We start from the raw sequence: 18,238 nt of genomic DNA on the forward strand, positions 1-18,238 counted from the left end.
GAGAGAGAGAGAGAGAGAGAGAGAGAGAGAGAGAGTCAGAGCTCATGCATAATAAGTTTTAATAAGCTAATTAATGCAAAAACTAGTTTTACATTTTTTTTGCATGATTATTATTGCATCTCATCAGTTCATCATACGGTGGTTTAGGATTTAGTATGATTTGTTTATTTTGAATTTTTTTTTGTTTGTTTTTCATGACAATTAATATAAACTTGCAATTTATTTTCTCTTTTTTTTGACTATGAGTAATTATGGAATAATTTTGAAGATACAGTGAACAATAATTTAACTGTTGAAGATATTTCAGTGTATTTTTCAACAATTTAAAATGATTCAAGTGCCACTTTTACACGATATTTTATCTAGTAAATTTAAAAACAAAAGTATATTCTACACACATTTCACAACCAATCACCTATATATTCACGTATTTACTTATTTTTATGTACGCGTACGTAAACAAAAGACATTCGAATTATTACTACAACACAAAAGTTCACAATGTCAGGTCGAATATTATTACGTGATCATACTTGAGTTCTTTACTGTATTCCTTATTTAGTAGTTGGATTAGCGGAACAAAACCATGTAAACTTAGAAGGTTTTTTTTATAATATATTTTAGTATAAAAAATAAATAAAAAAACTAAGTTGGGTTAAACATAAATCGACTATTAATTATATATTGATAAGTGTATGTGTGCAATATACATGTATTTCAACAGAAAACGATTCCGTCGAAATTCAAGTCTCTCATTCACTTGACAGCACAACTGAACGTCGAGTCTCTCAGGTTTACGAGCACTCTCATTGGTCACTGAATCATTTGAAGCCGACTAATATAATACGGACTTATAACTAAAGCCGGAACCTAGAAGCTCTCAGGCTTCGTGTTTTTACGAGCGGCTTGTGCGTTTTAAAAAGTTATCGTTATTCTACTCTTTTTTTCACAAAATAGTTTTCTCTTGTGTGTGTTGTCTGCAGATATATGCATATATGTCTATACATAAATATTCTTGCAACATCCGTTTGTTCAGCATAACGACCCTCTTATTCTTTTTTACCATGAAGTAAACTTTATATTTTGGATAAAATTTCCATTTGAATCATCTTGAAATAAGTTTTCATTGATCGATTCGTATAAGAGTTATTTGTGCATTACGACTACCTACTGTGTAAATTTCATGACTTGCTTTTTTGATTATTTGTTTATTTTATCTTTTTTTTTCTTTTGCACTAATGTAATTATTACTTATTAATTAATATTGAAAAATATCATCAATCAGAATATCTTACATTTTGTTGTTTATTGTAACCATAAATAAATCAATATCTGATGTGAAATATTTTATCCGTGAGAAATAACATATTACAATGTGGATATTCAAATGCATTTCGTTTCTGCATACATATAAAAAGCTTTCAATTTATTATTCAAGCTGGAAAAACTCAAATTAATGGTTTCAAACATTGACTCTGTAACAATTTTACTTTTGTCTCAACTCCCTAATAATCAAAAGATCAATTCTAAAACTTTATTCAATTTAAAACTCGAAAAATTTCGATTCAAAGAAAACATATTATCATCTATTACAGCGAAAAAATTATTCTTGACTCTAGTAATCAATTAAGAGTTATAATTCTAATTTTCTATAAGGATTCATAGTGGTAACTGAAAAAAATTTTTACAGATGTATTCGTTTTCAAAGGGTCTCTCGGTAAGTGAAAAGAAATTCGCCTCGCGTCGCCAAGCTTATGAGGGAGAGTTTATGAGCAGAGTTTATGGAGAGAATAACTTGTTGAATAGTCTTGTAGGACACAAAAGCGGTAAGAATAAAACAAGTATTTTTTTTTTTTTTGTGGAAATTCTTAAAAAGCAACAAAAATGTTTGACAATAATATTATTCTAAAAAAATTTAGATAATTTTTCAGTAAGTACACTAAATATGACTAACGAAATGTTAGCTAAAAATACTTAAATGTAACAGTAATACTATTCCTACGATTGTCAGTGTGGTCGGATATAAAATTACTGATTGCACTCAAGTCGGATGAGGAGATAATATATAATGGTCTGGTGCTTAATTCAAACACAGTTGTTTGCGCTCATTTTATTATGGTTCATGGTAATATCTAAATAATCAAATCCATACCCAATATTGTATATAGCTCAGATATTGCATAGTTAAGATACTATTAAGAGAGTCATTATGTGGCGAGAGCAATGATTTTAGTACGGGTTGTAGGGTGACGTGCACGGGGCGAAGATTTGAATCATGTGGCCCGGAGACGTGTATTAAAATCACTACGTTTGTCAGATAACGACTATCGAAGTATACTATTATGCACTATATTTTATTCAAAACTTGCCCGTTTACGCGATTTATGATAATTTGTGAAGCCTCATTTAGCCACGCAGCGCAAATGCATAATATTTTTTTCAAAAATTAAACTAAATAAACTAAAGAAAATTAAAAATTTTCAAAAATCGGAAAGTTATTAGTTTTACCCCGTTTTTCGAAAATCGAGTTTTCATCAGATCTCGACGTTTTAAGGTCTTAGGAAGCTTTCCTGAATGTTTTTGCGATGATGTGTGTGTGTGTGTGTGTGTGTGTGTGTGTGTGTGTGTTTGTTTGCGACCCTTTTATAACTTTTGAACGGCTTGACCGATTCCATCACGGTTGGCGTCATTCGAAAGGGCTTGATCAAAGTTAGATCTTGAATACAGTTTGAATCGATTCGGATCAGTAATTTTGAGAAATCTCAAAAAAACTACAAAAAAATTTTTTCAAATGTCGTTTTTTTGGAATAACTTTTAACCGGCTCTACAGATCAATTCCAAAAACTAATCAGCTCTTAACATAAAAAAAACCACGTCGATTGCTGCCAACCGCGTGAAAATCGGTTCATTTATTCAAAAGTTATTGCGGTTTGAAAATTCAAAATATAGTGTTATATCAAGCTTCTATTAGATTTTTGAACTTGAAGAGCTCAAAATGACTTACAAATTATATTTTGAAGCTCGAAGAGCTAAAAAACGTAAGAAGTGAAATTTTGAAAGTTTAAGTATGTAATATAAGCGAGAAGTTGCAGGGATGGCCTTCAGGGTCAACCGTTTTCCTAATTCTTTTTAATTTACATTATATATTACATTCATTCACTACGATAATTGGATTATTCATTCAGTAAAAATTTTTTCTAAAAATGTTGAGGCCCTCGACCAATTTTCATGATGTTAGTTAAAGCACACGGTCAAAACTCTTGAGACTTACCCGAATCAAAAAACAAATCCTAGTTTTAACCTCAGAAACCTCAATTTCTTTGATGTTTTATTTGCTACACAGAAAGTAACTCTACTTTGATACTCAAAATCCTCATTGAAGATTTTCACTTCTATTTCGGCTGTCGAATGGTCTTTTTTTCAGAAAATTTTATAGTTTTTTTTTCTGTATACAATTCTAGTACGTTTTTTTTTTATTTATTCTGAAATCTACTTCCATTTCGGCTGCCGAATGGTCTTTTTTATAAAAATATATTACTTGTAAATATATTTACAAGTAACTATTAACAATCGTTTTTATTTATTTTCATGTTTTTTTTAAATATTTTACATAAAGAACTGTTTTGTAAGCTTGAATACTCCTTAGTTAATATGTTTCCGTTGCTCTTAGGATAACTGACTGAAAATTTTGAGTTTCTGTAATGGTATTAGCGGATACACAAAATTTGGAAAACACGATTAAAAACTTAAAATTAACAAATCTCAATGGAAGATGATTTGAATATTTTTTTTTTCTGAAAAGTGCATTTAAAAACGAAAATTTTGAAAAAAAAATTTGAATTTCGACCATTAAGAAAAAAATTACGAGCAAGAAACCAAAAAAAGAGCGGTTTTTTTAAAAATTCGATATTTTTTAAAAAAATCTCAAAATTTATCAGGAGGCCTCTTTTCAGGGGTACTAAAAAATACCAACAAATTCAGAATATATAAAATTCCAATTTTTGAAACCGTCCGATTTGGCGTGGAATGCCCCATATTTATATAAACAAGCACTATATTCATAGTATATCGGTATAAATGCAACCATACAATAAATTCATTGCAACGATAGCATAACTCGATGTCCAATATTATGTACATAGCTTCATATTGCAAACAGAAAATTTGAGAGAGGCTATTCGATAGTATATAAAATGTAGGTATTTTGAAGAGAAAGAAGAGTAAAGAGATTATAAGAGGGACCTTTGTATCAGTGATATCGTTGTCCTGCGTAATCTAATCTCTTTTGTCGAGTGTGAGGATCAGAACTGTATTCACAGATATGCTACAGAATGGCCACGGGAATCACAACAGTGCTCAATTAATATGATTACTGCGTATCCCATTGAGAATAATATATGTTTGTTCTCGGTATTTATTTACAATCTACTTTTTTGTGAAAATTGAGATTTTCATAAAATGCGCTACACGATTTATAACGCTTCGCTTTGTAGGAGTTGAATTTTATTGAAACACATTTTTTTCTATAAATAAAATACTGACCATTTGCTAAAAATTATGTGTATGTGTATTCTAAAAAAATTTTTAACGACAACATGCTTCACATGAATTTACTGATTAAAATAGGGTCTGTAGCACTTAATATAATTTTTGAAGCGAAAAATACGGTAAAGTTTTGCAAATAATAATGTAAAGTATAAATTAAAAAACTGATTGACTCACACACATACCGGCAAAATCGCTTTTAGCTAATATCCAAGTACACGGAGAGACAATAAATTATTCTTATCCCAACATACAATGGTAATATCCATTATTATGTTACATAGCAGAGGATTTTTTAGCATCGAAATTATATGTGAGAGAGAGACCCCCCCCCCCATTTTGAATGGTAACATTAGCTATGTTAGCAAACATAGGACATATATTGATAAGAGAACTACGTAAATAGACATGACTGCAATGTTACCTATCAACATTGAGGGGCAGGGGGGGGGAGCAAAATAAGGTAGGGAGGGCAAAATGGAGTACCCTTAAAATTTCATAAGGAAAAATTTTTTTTTCAAAAAGCTCTTTTAGTTCTCTAAAAGTATGTGAACCGTTTATAACTTTTGAAAGACTAAACCGATCGAAATTTTCATCGATCAACTCCAAAAACTAATCAGCTCTTAACCTTGAGAAACCACGTCGATCACCGCTAACTCAGCCGAAATCGGTTGATTCGCTCGTGAGTTATCGTTGTCGAAAGAAAACCCAAAAAAAATGTTTTTTCGGAATTACTTCGAAATTTCTTGTTCGATCAATTTAAATTCAAAGATTCCTCATAAGGCTTCGAAAACTGCGCCGAATGCTGCCAACCGCATGAAAATCGGTTGATCATTCAAAAGTTATTGAGGTTTGAAAATTCAAAAAATAGTGTTCTATAAAACTTCTATCAGACTTTTAAGCTCGGAGAGCTTGAAAGCGTAGAAAAGCTATCTCTTGGAGCTCGGATAGCTCAAAATAATAAATAAATTGTATTTTTGAGCTTGAAGAGTTTAAAAACGTCATAAGTGCAATTTTAACCGCCTAGGTATAGAATTAGTGGAAAGTTACAGAGATGGCCTTCAAGGTCAACCGTTTTCCTCATTTTTTTTTCTAAAATTTTTTACAGTAATTTTTATCGTCATTTTTTTAGATTTTTTAATTCTCGTTATATCTTAGCGATCAATGTTCAACTGTGCCATCACTAGCACACACTTCCAAGTTCTCGCTATACAATTCAATGATTTAAAAAAAAAAATCGAAAAGTTATTGGTTTCCCTCCAGTTTTCGAAAATCAAGTTCTAATCAAATCTCCACACTTTAAGATCCTAGGAAGTAGTTTTGAATATTCCTACAAGGATGTATGTCGGTGTGTATGTGTGTAAACCTCTCTACTTTTGAACGGCTTCACCGATTTGAACGACATTGGCGTCGTTCGATAGGGTTCAGTGACACTTAAACTTCCTTATAAATTTGAACCAACCCATAAATTTAACTAGATAAATTTTGAGAAATCTCAAAAATAAAATTTTTTTTTTGGTATAACTTTTAAACAGGTGTAACGATTAATTCCAAAATCTAATTAGGTTTTAAACTTAAAAAACGACGTAGATTGCTGCATACCGCAGCCAAATCGGGTTATGGGCTGAAGACAAATCTCAAGGTAGTACCCTTGCTATAGTCGTTTTCGAAGGATTTTTTTTAAATTTCGGTAGATTGATATTCATATAATTCTGCATCGATTGGCGCAAATTGAAAATTTTTGACCATCTAGTTCCCGAGATATTTAATTTCAAAGTTTGAGTTTTAGAATGCTCTTATACACAATGGTATACGGGATATCGAAAAGTTTACCTACAAACATTTTTATATCTCAGAAAATTTTCTTAGGATCTTTTTAAAAAACTAAAGTAACGTTAACTAACAACTAAACAATTTTTTAAAAATAATTTTGTTGATAATTACCATACAGTTTTAGAAATATTTGTTAATAAGTAATAAAAAATTTACGAGACTTTAGCCGAGGAAGGGATACATTCATAAAATTGTGGCAACAACGCAAGTTTTGTGAGCCGCGAAAATGTATAAGCATAGGCCGGCATACTGGTGGGTGCCTAAGATCGCGGAACTTCAGAAAAGATGCCACAAACTTTGCCTTTGAACAGCAAGAGCCGCAAAACACACCGCTGACCTAGATACATGCACAAGCGAGTATAAGAAAGCCAAAAAGCAGTTAAAGCAAATCATCAAGGGAAGTAAATCAACGTTGTGGAAAGAAATCTTCAACGACCTCAAGAAGGATATCTGGGGCAAAGCCTACCAAATCGTTATCAAGAAACTTAGAAAGGCCATACCAGAAGCACCAAGATCTTCTGCCATAATGAACAATGTTGTAGCAGAGCTGTTTCCCAAACACTCGTTGCGGGAAAAGTGGCACTTTAAGATCAACGGTGAAGCCACACCTGTCATAACGAAAGAACTGCAATACTCAGCTAAGTCCTTCAAACCAGGAAAAGCACCCGGTCCCGACGGCATCCCAACGTCGGTGATTAAGATCATAGCACCGGATTCACCGCACTGGAATACCGGTTCAAGTTAAAAAAGGAGAACTTGGCCATAATTGACGACTATCTTGATGCAAGAACATTGATTATGAAAACTACAGAAGGCCCACAAGAGTATCAGACGACAGCTAGCATACCACAGGGCTCAGTCATGGGCCCCGATCTGTGGAACAAAAACTACGATAGATTACGCGAGATTCCCTTACTGAATCAAGTATAGCTAACGGCCTTTGCTGACGATGTTGCAGCTAAAGTAGTGACAGACAGTGTTGAGGAGACTGCACTATTGGTCCGGTCAACTATCAACGCCGTCGAAGCCTGCCTTAAAGAACACCGCCTACAACTAGCTAAACAAAAAACGGAGATGGTGGTCAATACGCTTGTTGACAGCAACGGTAATTTAATATTACACAAATATTTTATTTTATCGCTGGCGCACTTAATCTCATACTTTTGAGGACTCAATTTCAAATATTTACAGTCCGATTCCGTGTTCCGCTTTCAGTCAGCAACTTCTGTCTAGTATACCAAGTCATATCTGAAATTGTGTACGATCTGAACAAATTTCTGTGGTAATATTATCAATCTTAAAATTTACCGCTAACCTTAAAACACCAACTCTTTGGCCCTGGTCATGACCAACCCGGTGGACCGACGAACTAAAAACAAAAGAGTACTTCTGGAGGTTGTTCACTCAATCCTGCTCTATGGAGCAAAAATATGGGCTGATTTCCTTAAACAGAAGACTTATCGGCGAAAAATAGCAGCAGTCCAACACATATACACATAAAGGGATATCTTTATGGAAATAGTTTTAGGACCACAAAACGTCGAAATCTGATGAAAACTTGATTTTCGAAAACTGGGGTGAAATCAATACCTTTTCAATTTTTCTCAAGACTCTAAAATTTACTCAGCTTCCAATCTCAAAAAAATAACTACTAAATTTTTTCTTGAATCGTTTAGCGAGTAAGGATTTTTCTACTTGAATAACTGCGTCAATTGTCGCGAACCGCATCAACATCGTTTAATTCTTTTAAGAGATATCAATGCCTAAAAATTTGGAAAAAGTGTTAATTTTTTTTTTCTTTCAAATAACTTGATGTAATAAGATAACTATTAGTGCTCAAAAAACTGCACCGAACATCGCTAAGTTCATTAGAATTAGTCAATTAGTTCGTGAAATATTCAATTTTGAAAAAAAAAAAAAAAATTAAAAAAATTTCGTGTTATTGTGGTGAAAGCAATCACGTGCTAATTGAGATATTACATTGCCATAACGTTTTAATAATAATATTTATCAAAACGGTCCAAACTGTAACAGCTTATTCGAATCAGCTTACAATTTCTAAATTTAAGACGTGTGTACAGTATAATACAGTACAACGTCGGTCGGATCCGCTAATATATATACTAATAAATGGAGAGCCGGTTTTTTTGTCCGGTTATACTGCGAAAACTACTGAACCGATCGGAATAATACTTATACCATAAGATGCAGCGTGTTCCGGAGAACGTTTTAGTATATGATATGATGGTGATTACTTATCCGGAACCTACATTGTTTTTCATCAGCAATTCACAACGGATCTTTACCAAACTCAGCATACTTTTTCTACAGATAAATACCGAAGTCAAGTTCGAAGATGAGCTTAATTGGTCAAGTAATTTAATAATGTCAGGATTTCGAAATTATCAAAATCTTAATAATTCATATTTTTTCACTTTCTTACTTGAGTAACTTTTGAATGGAATCAGTTATTGAATATCTATAAATTGCATCTAAAAGATCTTTCAATAATCTTCAATTTGAGTACCATATCATATGTGCAGTCTCAAAATTATGTCTTATTCCGCTATGCCAATTATGAAATTTGCTGTTGCACTGTCTTTTTTTTTTTTGTATACAATCCCAGTAGTTTTTTTTTCTATTGATTATCAAATCTACTTCCATTTCAGCTGCCGAATGACCTTTTATTAATAATTTTCCATTTATTATCAGATTGAATTTCTTTCTAAAAATTGTCGTGGATCTCTGTTGACCGCGCTTAATTTACTAAATGCAAACTATAATTTTGAACTCGAAGACTGTTTTACTAATTGTTTTTTAAGCTTATTCTAATTTTGTAGGGAGAATTTTTTTTTTTGCTTTTTTAGGAGGTAACTATTCTATCCGTAAAAAATAAAACATTATTTTTTAACGGCAGTTAAAAATTTGTACTGAAAAAAGAAAGATTCACTATATTTGGGGCCTCGAAAACTAAGCATTTTTTAAGTAGCCAGTTTGCTTTTTAAAATTTCTGAACGTTAATATTTAGTAAAATTTTGAATTTCGAAAATTAGTCTGAAACAATTTTCTATTTGAATTTTGATAAATGTATAATGGTAAATGTATAAATTGTTCGTGAGACGATATTGAGGATAAAAAATAAACTATCTGAGATTTTTTTTTTTAGTTCTAAAAAATTTTCTTTTACATTCCTTGAAGATTGCGATGAAATGCTATCAATACATTTTTCATGAACTGTATGACTACTTATCATTTACGATAGATTGATGAAAGCAGTCATTAGAATTTATCGCATGGATGATTATTCCGTTAGATGATAAAAAACGAAGAAGTTAACTTACTATCATTAAAATACTGAATATCAAGCTTTGTTTACTAATTATATTTCAAGTATGTCGCATCAGTACTTTTTCTTGATCCCCGACCCGAAAATACAAACTTTCGGGCAGCGTTTGGCTCCATAAAGTACGACTTTTGTGGTTCGTTTGAATTACCGCGCGCCCTGGTGGACTACTTATACTAATATAAAACCAAACGAAAAAGTAGGAAATTTTTTAAATAATTTAAAATTAAGATAAAGTGATTAATAAAAAAAAATCATTTTTATGTATCTCGTCACAATTATCAAGATAATGAAAATCGCGTTTGCAGTGACTTCATTGATGAATAATTTTTGATTAAAGAGAGATAGCCAATTTTTGAAAAATTCATGTGAAAGCTAGTAAAATTGTCTTTAATTTGACATAAATAACACTGGCTTTTTATTATCAAACTGTTTTTATCTGATCCCCACACTGGTTTACACAACATAGGTTTGTTATTATTTTTTAATTTCCTTTGTGTCTTCTGTTTATATTTCCATTTTTGAAAAATTTAAATTCCTTTAATAGACTATTTTGTAATTGAAGGACTTTTGCATTTTAATTTTGTATTATGATATGATCTAATAATTTAGTGAATGTCTTTATATTTAGTTATAGTTATTTGATATTGTTTATTTTTAAAACTGTAATTATCAGGAGACTAATCTTTTATTTATTTCCTTTTATTTGAAACATAAAATTTATTTAAAATATTTTATTTGTATATTTTTGAATATTCAAATTATTTCTCTGGTAATTTACCGATCATTTAGGAATTTATCTTTGATTATCTTTATGTATGGTACTTTTTTTGGATACATTTTTATAATTATATTTGTCTGAGCATACAATTATTTATTTTATATGAATTTTCTTCATAGTTTCGTTTGATATTTTTATTTTTTAAACATATTATCAACTGAAATATTTATTGAGAAATGTTCAAATCGAGAATTTTTTATTTTACTCGAATCATTGCCAACCGTTACGAATCGATAACGACGACTTCACGTTAATATATTCAAACTATTCAACAAAAATTTCATTATGTTTGGGAATTAATAAATTATTTTCGTTTATTGATTTATTTATGTGTTTTTTATTCTTAATTTTTAGTTTCAGGATTTAATTATCGTGCAATTAATTGTATCTCATCTGTGAGATATCTTTTTAAGCCCAACAAAAGTCATTCCCCCTCAACCCCGCTCGTGTTCTGTATTTTCGGACGGGAATCAAAAAAAATAGTATACAACACATGGCCAAAAAGTTTGATGCTCTAACGCATGGAATATACTATTAGAAAATCTTCGCTGTATTCATAGGAGTAAATAATTAATTGAATCACAAAATAATTATTGAATTTTCGTCAATTTTATCGGGACTCTAAATGCAAATATTTTAGGTTTCATTGGAAATATAGCTGAACTATTACTTTTTTGAGCGTATATATCTTGTTAAGTTTTTTCTTGAAAAAAATTTAATACAGAAAATATTTCGTACTTATTTGGTGGAGGTTGGTAAATATTGTAGGTCACTTTATAGTCAAATTTAAATGTACTTATTAAAAATTTAATTTTTACAAATAATAGAAGTTATCAAAATTATATTTTTTATAAAAATATTTATTATATATAAATTAGACTCACAACTTCTCGGTTCGGATATTTGCGTAGTTGACGATGTATGATTGTTTAGAGTTGGTGACAGCTTCTGTAAGTTTGGAACACTGACAATATGGACACCAGTACTACCATGATTACTTATTGGCGAATCTGCACTACTACTATCGCAACTACCCTCTAAACTACGCGTAGGTTGAGATGCTGTAATTAGTCTTTCTCGATCTAGAGTCAATGGCCGAGGTTCCACCTGCTGAGAAAAAGGACAATTAAATTAATAAGTCTTAAAAATAATAAAAACTGAAATTGACAAAATATTGACTATCAAACTTTTTTAAATCATCAACTGACAAATATTTGTCAATAAACGGCTAAATTAAAAGGAAAAAACAGTTTCCCTAAGGAACAAAAATAGAATAACCTCTTCAGGTCTCCGAACTCTTGAAGTATCTTGATCCTGAGCTCTTCTAAGCGCAGTTTGTAACGCCATAACTCTTTGACGATCCTTCGTGAGTATACACTTCTCACAGTTACAGTTTCGATACTTGCAATATCTTTTGTGACCTTTGAGAGCAATTTTTAAACGATGATTTCTACAACGTGCACAGTTTGGTGGTGTCCTTGGATTTAATCCTATATTTACAGTTCCATTCGACTTAACTTCAGTCGAAGTTGAAGAATCTTCGTTTTCGATATTCATACTTAATGTTTACATTTATAGAATAGTTAAGAAATTCATGTTATGATTAGTGTCTTTAAATATTTACGAGCATCTCTCATTCCTCCGAATTCGCTGTCCATAATTACCGCTAATCTTTGTTCTGTAACATAAAAAATAATGTTAGTTAATATTTTAAATTATAATAAAGTCTAGATGTACGTAAGTAAAATTTTAAATTGGTATATAAATTAAATTCTAAAATTTTAGCAACTTAAATAAAAACAGAATGAGAACAATGCGACTTTCATTTGTTTACGTTAATATATAAGTTGTATGTCTGAAATTTGGAAGCTATAACGTAAAACATCCAATACTGAAACGACGGAGGACATGTGGTTGGTTTATTTTACTTCAAAAATATTTAAATAGTTAAGAAAATAAAATAATTAGCACTACCTCATAAATTAAACAATTAGCCACTCGAAAGTAATTTTCGAATAAGTCTAAAAGGCCCAGTACCGGAACATTAAAAAAGTCTAGACCCAATACTGGAACAGTTGGGCCGATACTGGAATATCTAACAAAATGAGTGTTTCATAACGTAAAGATTATGCTTATTGTACGCTAAATATAATAATTAATTGAAATAGAATTATTATACTAAATTAGATGTTGGACGGCAATAATAATTTTTCGAAGCATTTAATTGGACTTGGGCGTACAGAAAGTTAAACTAGGAAAAATATCGTAGTATTATTTTATTAGTGGACAGCAAAAAATTTTTGTAAATAAATTTTTAAATTTAATCTAGACTTTTTTTTTATATGAAATGTAGATAATTTTGACATAAATTATTAAAAAAATTAAGTCATTAATAAATAAATTAAATGACATGTACTATTTTACAGAAGGGAAATCAAAGTAACTATTTAAAATTCTAAATATAAAAGTATGAATAATATTTCTCTATGATTTCTATTAAATGTTTTTCGGAACTGTGTATTTTTCAAATAAAATAATTCAAAAAATAAATAATGTGAGTTTGTACTGGGCTAAATAGTTTTAGAGATCAAATTTTAATCGCAGCTACTTATTTTTATTTTTCCGATTAACCTTTACGTTCCGATATTGGTTTTAGACTTATTTTCGGGACCTAATCCTCACACAGTATAATTAATATTACAATAGAATTCTTTGAGTATTATCAATCAATTTATTCGAATGATAATATCATGTTATGTAATAAATACAATGTCGCATAAAATTGCACTAATTATGTTTTTGAGTTCTTCGAACTCAAATATACAATTTATATGTAATTTTAAGTTCTCCGAGCTCAAAGAGATAGTTCTTCGAGTTCAAAAGTCAGGTAGAAATTTCATAGAACACTATTTTTTGAATTTTCGAACCGCAATAACTTTTGAATGAATCAACGGGGTTGGCGGCATTCGACGCAGTTTTTTTCAGCTTCACGGAGAATCTTCAAGTTCGAATTGATTAAACTAGGAATTTCGGGGTAATTTTAAGAAAACACTTTTTTTGGTTTTCTTTCGTTCACGATATCTCTCGAACGAATCAACCGATTGTGACCGGCTTGGCGGAAATCGACGTAGTTATTTGACGTTAAAAGCTGATTAGTTTTCGAAATTGATCGGTGAAGCCATTTAAAAGTTATTCCAAAAAATGTATAAGTTATGTGAAAAGAAGACTTTTTTCAGTTTTCGACGTGGTTTTTCAAGCTTAAAAGCGGATTAGTTTTAAGAGTTGATCGATGAAGTCGTTTAAAGTTATTCCAAGAAAACCGCATTTAAAAAAGATTTTTTTCTTATTTTCTTTAAGATTTCTCGAAATTTCTTAAAATTTATCGGTCCGAATTAGTTCAACTTTACAGGAATAGTACAATTTACGTGTCATTTTAAGCTTTCTGAGCTCAAAAGTCTGATAGAAGTTTAATAAAACACTATTTTTTGAATTTTCAATCGGCAATAACTTCTGAATGAATGAGCCGATTTTGACTGGACTGGCGGCGATCGACGTGGTTTCTTGAAGTTAAGAGATGAATAGTTTTTCAAATTAATCAGTAAAGCCGTTTAAAAGTTATTCCAAAAACACCACATTTTAAAAAATTTTTTACATAATTTTTTTGAGATTTCTCAAAATCTACTGGTTTGAATTAGTTCAAAATCACAAGAAATATAAGTTTGATAGAACTATCTAAAACGCCACTGATGTAGCTCCATTCGGTTCAGCCGTTCGAAACTTATAAGCAGTTTACATACGGCAGTTTACGGTCTGAGAATTTTGTAGATCTACTACTTCGAAATTAATTAACTGATTTCATCCATCTTAGGACTCATGCGAGCTAATTGTCCAAGGAATCTGCGTACTAAATTTCATTAGAATCTGTTAAGAATTCTTGATAGAATAACATTCATAAGTCGGTTGTACCAGACATTGCCTTAAAATGGTTTAATAGACCTCTTAACTTTTGTAAAATAACTAAAAATCGACAATAAGTCAATATTGTTTACGTCAAACTGAAGGCAATTTCATGAGCTATCACATGAATTTTTCAGAAATTAGCTATCTCTTTTCTATCGAAAGTTGTATATCAATGAAGTAACTGAAAACGTGATTTTCACTATTCTGAAAATTTTAAATGGCCGTCATTTCTAAAGTAAATGACCGATTTGGCTTATCTTCGAACTCGTTCAAAATAATTACACAAAGGATATATGTACCAAGTTTCATCAAGATCGGTTGAAAACTTTTGCAGATGTCGTGATGACAAGGTCGGTTATATTACATAGATATATTATTAGATATATATATTAGGGTAGATCAAAAAAATTAATTTTTTTTTTTTACAAGTGATACGGAAAAATGTGTTGCTAGACACTTTAAAAAAATTTTCATTAAATATGAGCTCCTAATTTTAATAACAAGGTCCTCCACATCGCAGTTTTTTATTTTTTTCTCAGTCCAATAGAAAAAAATGCATACCTGATCATTAATGATTGTACAGAAAAATGTTCTGCAAAAATTTTGTAGGAAATTTAATGCTGTACAAAAAAGATATTTTATATTTTTTCCGTAAACCTCACCATTTGAATGACATTGAAGATTTAAGTTTGATTATTTTAAATCAAATGTCATTTTGCTTATGATTTTTATAACTCGACGGTAAATGACTCTTACATAATGCGCAATTCAAATTTTTGTAGGAAATTAACTGCTCTACAAAAATGGTATCATATGTTTTGGCGATTAAATTGAGCGTTCGAAAGATATTCATCATCAAACTTTCATGTGTACTGATTTTAAAAGGTTTGATTAAATATTTGAAACATTTCAATTTAATTTATATGATTCGAGAAAATTTACACGAATTTTAGTTTTTATCAACTGAGAAACTTCAAAATATTTTTCAATTTTTTTCTTATGTATAAGTATCTTTTGTCTACATTTAAAAGAAACAAATTGTACATTATTTATCGCTTAGTTAATTATTTATTAATAAAAAGTTAGGAAAACGGTTGACCCTAAAAACGATCCCTGCAACTTCCTGCTAACTCCATACTTAAGCACTTAAAAATTTCACTTATATGGTTTTCGAGCTCAAAGAGATAGCTGTTCTGTGCTTTTGAGCTCTTTGAGCATTGCGCATTGATGTTTTCGAGCATAGCTTCATGAAGAATTGACATATCAAGTTGCGCTTTGAAGGAAATTTTTTTTATACCTAAGAGAAGCTTTTGAGACAGCAGCACGTAATAAAAATCATTATTTAATAAGGCAAAATTTTATTTATTTATAGTTCACAAGTCACGACAATCACATAGTGACTGCATGGTCGCTAGTTATTTCTATTATTATTACTATTGCTACTATTAACACTATTACCATTAATATTATCATTAATACCGGTATTAGTAATAGCTATTACTATTGCTTTAATTTTTTTATTACTATGGGAATACTTGCTAAATAATGATAGTAATATTTCCTATTAGCCTACGCCTGATACTACGCAACTTTGTGGGCAATAATTGCAACTGGGAATTTTAATATATATTATGATTATATAATATATTTTGAATATATTATGATCGGAATAATGTTCATAATATTATGGAAATGGTTTCCGGGTACTATTTCCATAAGTATTGGAAATGATCTTATAAATTCTAGGAACACTTCCTAATATTGTGGTCGTCATTTCCATAATCATAGTAATCGTTCCTATAGTCAGTATAAGAAATAATCCTATAAATTTATAGAAATAATACCTATATTTTTCTTTCCGAGTATATTTACGTTTTTAACTGTGGTTTTTAAACGCTGACGTTTAAATTCTGCTTACCTTAGATAGTAACTATTATAGTTTTTGATAATAACTTTTACCATTTGGATTATAAATATAACTATGTAGAATAATAACAGTAACTAACTTCAGTTAACATACAGGATTGTAATAATTATTGTAAATATCGTGAATGTTACAATCTCTATGATTTATACAATCATCTAGATAGTATTCACTACTATCGGGTTGATGGTAGAAAATTTTATTATAACTAGATAGTAACTGCTATTATCTTATTTTTTCCGTGTAAATCAACTTAGGGTTATGCATTTCGATGAGCTGAATCGAAACGTTGAGATATAATGAGAACTCGATTTTCGAAAAACTGGGTAAAACCAATAACTTCCCGATTTTTGAAAATCTTCGATTTTCTTAGCGGGAAGTTAAAAAGTTTAACTGAAAGTTTAAAGATTCGTGAACCAATTTTTATTTTCATTAAGTTGCTTCTATTCAAAAATAAATATGACGCATGAATTGAGTTCAACTTTAAAAGTTAAACAGTTGTTAACTGATAACAGATGGTTAATAGACATGAATATACATTAAATCAAAAACTTACACGTGAAATGAATCTTTTCTTTTTTTATAATTAAAAGTTTCTTTTGTCTAAAAAAACCTAGCACTGCCATTCTTAATTATTTATAGAGTTAAGCTTTGGTATTGTTGAAGGAAAGTTATGAAAATGTTATTTTTCAGAATTTATACGTCTTGAATAATGTTTCTAGCAATATTTATTTTTATTTCACTTTTATATCCTATACCCTCAACAACATGAACTCGTTCATACTATAATACTCATATTTAAAAGCTTTGTATTTATTTTTATTCGCTTTAACTCTTATCCCTCACATTATATTTTAACAAAGAATAAAGTATAGAAGTACTTGAAGAATCACCATGAAAACATCAAAGTATAATAGACGTTAAATTATTGATATATAGCCTAACCTAGGAAAAGAAAATTATATAAATACAGAAAAAAAAAACTGAAAAACATTTAACCTTTTAAAATTCAAAGTGCTCAAAAATATACCAGTTTGTTATTAGTTGAGCTCTTGGAGCTCAACAATGAAACTTAAACATCGTTTTTTGACAAAATGGGTCGAATGCTTTGAACCACATTCCAATCAGTTGATTTGTTTGAGAAATATTATAAAAAATGTTCATTTAATTATTCGGCTATATTCGTTGGTTTTGCCCGGACATAAGTATCATCAGCTGAGTACGATAAATGGGGCAATATTTCAATCGAACCGAAAATTGAAAGTTACCTTTATAGATCTTTAAAAGAAATCCAAAGTATCTAAAATATATTGTAATGAGTGGTAAATCAACGCTTATTTTTGTTACAACCCCTAAATTCATAAAATAAGAATGTAAATCAAAAAGTTAGCTTAAATATAGACAAACTTGAAAAATGATATGTTAAAAATATTCTTCTACTATCACTCAGATACAATTCAATAAATATTATAATTATAGAGTTCAATTCATTCTCAAGTGACGTACTGCCATGATATCCCAATTAAAGCACACATAGATTTATTGCATACGCGATGAAGATTGTTATGAGACTGATCAATAACTTGCTGATAAGATACATTTTAAAATATTGCTTATAAACAAGTTCCTTCGTTTCTGTTCCGGAAATTTGCCTTGATTCATTTATCTTATGAAATAAGACGACAGCATTTTGCCGGAAAAAAAAAAAAAAATATTTATTTTTTGAGTTGTGAACAGTTCATTCTGCAGCTAAAAAAATTGCTTTCCCCAAGAAAGGTTTTCTTCTGTTCATGAAATACAATCCTTCAAAATGAAAAAACCATGTTGTTTATACTGTGAATCTGGCTTGAGT

General features: G+C 30.1%; 1 protein-coding gene and 1 long non-coding RNA gene across 11 annotated transcripts in view; one reads left to right on the forward strand and one right to left on the reverse strand.

Annotated features, from left to right (window-relative positions):
- Dsx (transcription factor doublesex) overlaps window positions 1–18,238 on the reverse strand; it is a 40,296-nt gene that overhangs the window by 9,819 nt on the left and 12,239 nt on the right. For 6 of the 7 annotated variants that reach the window (XR_012479899.1, XR_012479901.1, XR_012479895.1 and 3 more), the window contains exons 2-3: window positions 11,781–12,180; window positions 11,387–11,612 (exon numbers count right to left, since the gene is read on the reverse strand). Coding sequence is in view for 1 of the 7 variants with exons in the window: in XM_074248996.1 (XP_074105097.1) it covers window positions 11,387–11,612; window positions 11,781–12,059 (505 nt within the window). In the remaining 6 variants the exon portion in view is untranslated. The remainder of the gene's footprint in view (window positions 1–11,386; window positions 11,613–11,780; window positions 12,181–18,238) is intronic. The other variant, XR_012479900.1, reaches the window with a different exon arrangement.
- The window catches only part of LOC141531284 (uncharacterized), a 30,519-nt gene continuing 13,174 nt past the window's right edge, over window positions 894–18,238 (forward strand). Inside the window, exons 1-2 of one of the 4 annotated variants that reach the window (XR_012479905.1) lie at window positions 894–908; window positions 1,691–1,826. This is a non-coding gene — a long non-coding RNA (uncharacterized LOC141531284). Of the gene's footprint in view, window positions 1,175–1,225; window positions 1,241–1,690; window positions 1,827–18,238 lie in introns of those variants that run through there. The other 3 variants (XR_012479903.1, XR_012479902.1, XR_012479904.1) reach the window with 3 other exon arrangements.

Source organism: Cotesia typhae, unplaced genomic scaffold (assembly GCF_013202065.1).
Source record: "Cotesia typhae breed Kobodo isofemale line unplaced genomic scaffold, CoteBio_Ctyphae contig_5, whole genome shotgun sequence".
NCBI lineage: Eukaryota > Metazoa > Arthropoda > Insecta > Hymenoptera > Braconidae > Cotesia > Cotesia typhae.